This window comes from Pan paniscus, chromosome 17 (assembly GCF_029289425.2).
Source record: "Pan paniscus chromosome 17, NHGRI_mPanPan1-v2.0_pri, whole genome shotgun sequence".
NCBI lineage: Eukaryota > Metazoa > Chordata > Mammalia > Primates > Hominidae > Pan > Pan paniscus.
In genome coordinates, this window is record NC_073266.2 from 77,436,084 (window position 1) to 77,442,814 (window position 6,731).

At 43.9% G+C, this 6,731-nt stretch overlaps 1 protein-coding gene across 1 annotated transcript; it reads left to right on the forward strand.

The window, feature by feature from the left end:
- Window positions 1-1,335: 1,335 nt before the first annotated feature.
- On the forward strand, window positions 1,336-5,655 carry LOC100979315 (phorbol-12-myristate-13-acetate-induced protein 1). Its single transcript, XM_057300424.1, has 2 exons — window positions 1,336-1,590; window positions 3,995-5,655. The coding sequence occupies exons 1-2, from the start codon at window positions 1,533-1,535 to the stop codon at window positions 4,099-4,101; spliced, it is 165 nt and encodes a 54-aa protein (XP_057156407.1). The 5' UTR covers window positions 1,336-1,532; the 3' UTR covers window positions 4,102-5,655.
- Window positions 5,656-6,731: the final 1,076 nt, after the last annotated feature.

Here is a 6,731-nt window from a genome sequence, read left to right on the forward strand (position 1 = left end):
TCGGCTCACTGCAACCTCCGCCTCCCAGGTTCAAGTGATTCTCGTGCCTCAGCCGCCCAAGCAACTGGGAGGACAGGCGTGCACCACCAAGGCCGGCTAATCTTTTGTATTTCAGTAGAGAGGCGGTTTCACCATATTGGTAAGGCTGGTCTCGAACTCCTGGCCTCAAACGAACCACCCGCCTCGGCCTCCCAAAGAGCTGGGATTACAGGCGTGAGCCACCGCGTTCGGCGAAAACACACATTTTCTAAGAAACTGATTGCTGGGAAGGCTACAGTGGGTAAGAGCTCTTGCTCTCTCTGTGGGCCTGCCTGGTTCGGAATCAGGGCAGTGCTCTCTGCCTAAGTGAACTTGGGCAATTTTCTACAAACCTCAGTTTCTGCACCTGTAAAGTAGCAACGGTTGTTCTGAGGACGGAATGAGAAAATGCATGTCAAAGTCCTTAGCATGAAGCGGCTCTCAGTAACCGTTAACCACTCCTAATTATTCCTCTTCATAATAGTAGAATTACTCATGGCCTCGCCAAACATTATGCAAATAATTTCACGTTCCCAGGTAGCTCAGCCCTCCCACAAAAGATTTGAACGTTTTCCATATGATAACGATCCACTCGTTTTTGCTAAACATCCACAATGGGCGATATCGACCTATCTGGAAGGACACACACAAATCCCTTCCCAACTCAAACACGATGTTCTTTCTGGCTGGCACCAGGGCTTCTGTTTGCAGTGACTTCCTGGGACCCGGAGCTTTCTCACAGGGCCTCTGGCATCTCCTCTGCGGTGATTAAGGTTCTTCTCATTTCCCTTCCCTGTTACTGCCCATACTCTTCAAGTTCGAAAAGTTTCCTTTTCCAATCTCTTTTCTGGGCTTGTTTACCCAAGTCTCTAATTGCCAAGGCCTCTGGTCTCTCCCCACCCACAACTTTCCTCCTGGTTAAACCCTTCCCCTCCCGCCACTCCCAGCTCCCGCCACTCCCAGCTCCCGCCACTCCCAGCTCCCGCCACTCCCAGCTCCCGCCACCACTGCCGCTGACGACGTCCAGCGTTTGCAGATGGTCAAAGCCGACCCCCTTCTCCTCCCACCTCGTTTTGTAAGGAAGTAATTTCGGGGCCGAGCGCTCTGCGCCCCCCGCCGCGGGTCGGCGCCGCCGCGGGTCGGGAGCGTGTCCGGGCAGGTCGCGCTCAGCGGGGTACTTCCCCGCCCGCCTGGGTCCCACGTCCGCTCCCATAACGCCGTCTGCGGGGCGGGGACAGGGGCGGGGACAGGGGCGGGCCGGGCGTCTAGTTTCCCTACGTCACCAGGGAAGTTCTCACTGGACAAAAGCGTGGTCTCTGGCGCGGGGACCTCAGAGTTTCCCGGGCACTCACCGTGTGTAGTTGGCATCTCCGCGCGTCCGGACACCCGATCCCAGCATCCCTGCCTGCGGGACTGTTCGTGTTCAGCTCGCGTCCTGCAGCTGTCCGAGGTGCTCCAGTTGGAGGCTGAGGTTCCCGGGCTCTGTAGCTGAGTGGGCGGCGGCACCGGCGGAGATGCCTGGGAAGAAGGCGCGCAAGAACGCTCAACCGAGCCCCGCGCGGGCTCCAGCAGGTACCGACCCGCTGGGGCCAGCGAAGACCCAGGCCGGGCGGGGTCGGGGCCGGGGTCGAGGTCTCGGCTGGGGCGGGCTCAGCTCGTCGGGGCTCAAGCACAGACTGCACGGGGGTCAAGGTCGGGCCAGGTCTGTGCCCTGGCGCGAGCCTTAGGGGCGCCTCCAGAAAGTTCTTCGGGGTTTTTCCCCAGGACCGGCGGGTACGGCGAGGGACCAAGCCGGATTTGGGATTGGGATGCAGCTGCGTTTCACCAGGGGCAAAAAGCTCCTTTCCTCCTCTTTCCTCCTCGCCACTTGCCCTTCCCCGGGGCCACGAGGAACAAGCGCAAGTGTAGGCGGCTGTCTCTAGGAGGAAGTCATTGTCGCGGCAGAAGGGGCGGGAGAGAGTCCCGGGGACCGCCTGGACTCCCAGCGCTTCCAGAGACGGCCCCACAGGGGCCCCTGTGTTCAGGAGCCTAGAAAATCTTGTAACATTTAAATAATCGATATTGTGGGAGGTGGGGATAGGAGAATAGGAGTTAGTCCGCTCCTTTTTTTCATTCATTCATTCATTCGCACTCCCCACCCCGATACATACAGCTCCATCGTAACTTTTCAGGCCAGCGCCCCGGCCCCATGCTTTTTCTAAATCTAAACAGAGAACCCAGTCACTGCCCAGAGCCCGAAGTCTGTGTGGGCCATACTGCTGTTGCATCAGACGATTATACGCCCCCCCCTACCTTTTAAGTTACTTTCATTTTATAGAGCTCCTGGGGCGTGCGAAGGAAGTGGTGCATTGCAAATGTGACCATGCCTAAGTTGGTAACAGGCTGCTGTCTCTGGCGCTTGTGTGGGATGGAAAAAGCTTTGTCTACCTTTTGTGATGTCTTAGGATTCTGACCTTGTTTCTTTCTGAGGGATCTTACCTATGCATAGCACTTTCTGGTCCGACTTAATTCCCAAGAACAGGAAGCAGCACAAAGTCCCTCTTAAACTTGATTTGATTGATACTAATACATTTATAGGTGTGTAATGCAATTTTTAAAAAATTAAGGAAATGACCGGGAAGTATTTTCTGCCTTGTTTTCTACATTTTTGGTGAAAGGGATAACTTTTCCACTTAGAATTCAGGGCTTCCAGTGTCGGATGCTGAATGGTATTTGGTTTTTCTTTTAGAACTGTATATTAATGTATCTCAATCTCTGTAGACAACATGTCTATGTAAATACTTCCCAATATGTTTGATCTTGTAGCCCATAAAGAATAACATCTTAAGGGATTTATTAGGTCTCTTGGTGTAGGAGTTAGGAAAGATTTCACTCACTTCTTGTAGAGAGAAATTGGTTGAAATATAGGTTTAAGATTTTGCTTTACTATATATTGACAGCTTTGATTTATTTTGAGCCTAAATACGGTATTTTCAGGGTCGATTTATAAAATAGACCAGATTTTAATTTGTAATCATGATTTTTAATGTTTGTAATCATGAAGTGTACCCGAAAGACCTCAAGCTGCTCTTTGAAATATTCAAGAAAATTGAAATTATAGTCAGTATAGATACGATATTATAGTCAGCATAGTGTTAACTGCACTTACTGAAAAAAAGTGTACTTGGAAATTATAAGCATTATTTTTCTTAATATTCAGTTAGAATAACTCAATTCCAAAAAGTAGTAAACATGTGAATTAAACATTGCTTATTTTCTGCTCCTCTCATTTCCATAAAGGCAATGGATTGGTACATAATGGGGTTATAGGAAGAAGTGGGTTTACATTAAAATAGAAATGTTTAAATTATTTTAGAGAATGCGGACTTAATTTTAGGATAAGATTTTATGAGTCTTTTATGAGAAAATATCAGCGTTTTTTAACGAGAAAAAGAATACCTCTAGATTTGCCTATGTAATGAGAGTATAACCTAAGCTGTAAATTATTGCCATTTGAAAATCAAATCCTACTTGAAAGCCACACGGAACTTGACTTCTGTTTCCCAGCCAACCTTAAATGAAGAGAAAAAGATGACATCATCTAAGGCTGGTGACTTATGCTACTCTTTGTAGCATTGCTTTTAAAATAAACAAAGTGGTTTTACAATGTTCTCACATCCCAAAGAATGATAATGCTACTCTTTGTGGTATTTGACATATTTGAAAGTAAGGTAACACTTGCCTCATCCAGGATGCGTTTTTTAAAAACTCAAAGTAAATGTCTTTATTCTTACCTTAACGATTGCTTTCGGTGAGTCACAATGTGTGTAAGTGTGTGTGTGTGTCACATTTGGAAAACAGGTGCACATAAAGCCAAAGTTAAGAGAAATGCTTCCTGGGATACTCAATTTGTCACTAGTGTGGGCGTATTAGGTCTTGCTGGTTACAGTCTGTAATATCATCAATGTTCATGTCCATGTTTTGCTTTCCTTCTCAGAGCTGGAAGTCGAGTGTGCTACTCAACTCAGGAGATTTGGAGACAAACTGAACTTCCGGCAGAAACTTCTGAATCTGATATCCAAACTCTTCTGCTCAGGAACCTGACTGCATCAAAAACTTGCATGAGGGGACTCCTTCAAAAGAGTTTTCTCAGGAGGTGCACGTTTCATCAATTTGAAGAAAGACTGCATTGTAATTGGGAGGAATGTGAAGGTGCATTCATGGGTGCCCTTGGAAACGGAAGATGGAATACATCAAAGTGAATTTCTGTTCAAGATTTCCCAGATTATCATTCTTTGGGATGAGAGAACATTATAAAACCACTTTGTTTATTTTAAAGCAAGAATGGAAGACCCTTGAAAATAAAGAAGTAATTATTGACACATTTCTTTTTTACTTAGAGAATTGTTCTAGTGTTTTCGCCGAAGATTACCGCTGGCCTACTGTGAAGGGAGATGACCTGTGATTAGACTGGGCGGCTGAGGAGAAACAGTTCAGTGCATTGTTGTTGCTGTTTTTGGTGTTTTGCTTTTCAGTGCCAACTCAGCACATTGTATATGATTCGGTTTATACATATTACCTTGTTATAATGAAAAAACTCATTCTGAGAACACTGAAATGTTATACTTAGTGTTGATTTCTTCGGTCACTACACAACGTAAAATCATTTGTTTCTTTTGACTCAAATTGTATTGCTTCTGTTCAGATGATCTTTCATTCAATGTGTTCCTGTTGGGCATTACTAGAAACTATGGAAAACTGGAAAATAACTTTGAAAAAATTGGATAAAGTATAGGAGGGTTACTTGGGACCAGTAAATCAGTAGACTGAACATTCAATATAATAAAAGAACATGGGGATCTTGTATAACCAGGGATAATAAAAAGAAAAAAGAAGTTGATTTTTAATTGATGTTTTTGAAACTTAGTAAAACAAATATTCAGAAGTAACTTGATAAGAAATGAATGTTTCTAAAGAAGTTTCTAAAGATTCAGAAAATGCTCCTTGTCACATTAGTTAGTGTGCATCCTACAAAAAGTGATCTCTTAATGTAAATTAAGAATATTTTCATAATTGGAATATACTTTTCTTAAAAAAAAGGAACAGTTAGTTCTCATCTAGAATGAAAGTTCCATATATGCATTGGTGAATATATATGTATACACATACTTACATACTTATATGGGTATCTGTATAGATAATTTGTATTAGAGTATTATATAGCTTCTTAGTAGGGTCTCAAGTAAGTTTCATTTTTTTATCTGGGCTATATACAGTCCTCAAATAAATAATGTCTTGATTTTATTTCAGCAGGAATAATTTTATTTATTTTGCCTATTTATAATTAAAGTATTTTTCTTTAGTTTGAAAATGTGTATTAAAGTTACATTTTTGAGTTACAAGAGTCTTATAACTACTTGAATTTTTAGTTAAAATGTCTTAATGTAGGTTGTAGTCACTTTAGATGGAAAATTACCTCACATCTGTTTTCTTCAGTATTACTTAAGATTGTTTATTTAGTGGTAGAGAGTTTTTTTTTTTTCAGCCTAGAGGCAGCTATTTTACCATCTGGTATTTATGGTCTAATTTGTATTTAAACATATATACACATATAAAAGTTGATACTGTGGCAGTAAACTATTAAAAGTTTTCACTGTTCTTTTCTGTGTGTTAATTTTGTCTTCATCTTGTAAGCTACTAATTACTAAGTGTTCATTATCAAGCCAAAGTATTTTAACTGATTTCCATCAGCAGGCATCCTCTGACCTTCTGACCACACTGTCTCCTCCCAGTAGTTGGAGTAGAAAATATAGGGGAGTTTGCATGATTTCTGCTCTCAAGGGACTTACACTTTAATTGGGAGGGGAAATAGTGAAAAATAGGAAATGAATGCCCAACATAGGTCCTTTTTTTTTTTTTTTCTGAGACAGAGTCTTGCTCTGTCGCCCAGGCTGGAGTGCATTGGCACAATTTTGGCTCACTGCAACCTCTGCCTCCTGGGTCTAAGTGATTCTCGTGCTAAAGCCTCCCCCACACGCCACCACACTGGGTAATTTTTGTGTTTTTAGTAGAGACGGGGATTTCACCATGTTGGCCAGGCTGGTCTTGAACTCCTGGCCTCAAGTCATCTGCCCGCCTCGGCCTCCCAAAGTGCTGGGATTACAGCCTATACAGATTCATGATCTAATTAGAGGTGTTTTGTGAGCTGGCATCCTTGACTGCTCCTGGGTCTGTCTGGCAAGAGGAGCTGCAGTGCAGTTTCCTTTTTGGCGACCTCACGCTTCTTCCTCTGCTTCCAGCCGTAGAGTAGCAAAGATTGCTTCATCTGAGGTTAGTCATGTGCAAAAGTAGGTGTAACTCAATGGCCTTCCTGTTTTGAGTGTGAGAACTAAAAGATATCCCTAGTTTTTAGCTTCAATCTGGTAGCCACATCTTCACCCCACCTCTGCCAAGGGAAAGAGTCAGCTGACACCTTAGAATGTAAATTGCCTTCCTAACATGGGAAACGTGAGGGAAGAAGGAGGAGTTACTAGAGGAAAAGAAGAACCAGAGAGCTGAAGGATGCAGGGTTATGGGCAAGATACATAACAATCTGGAGGGAGAGGCTTTTGTCTGGGAAAGTGGGGTGGAGGTGGGAGCTTGGCTTCAGAAAGAGTGGGGACAAACTACATGATTTGATTTGAGAATCACTGGAAGAGTAACTCCTGTCTCTGAGCCTGTTCGCATAGCCAGAA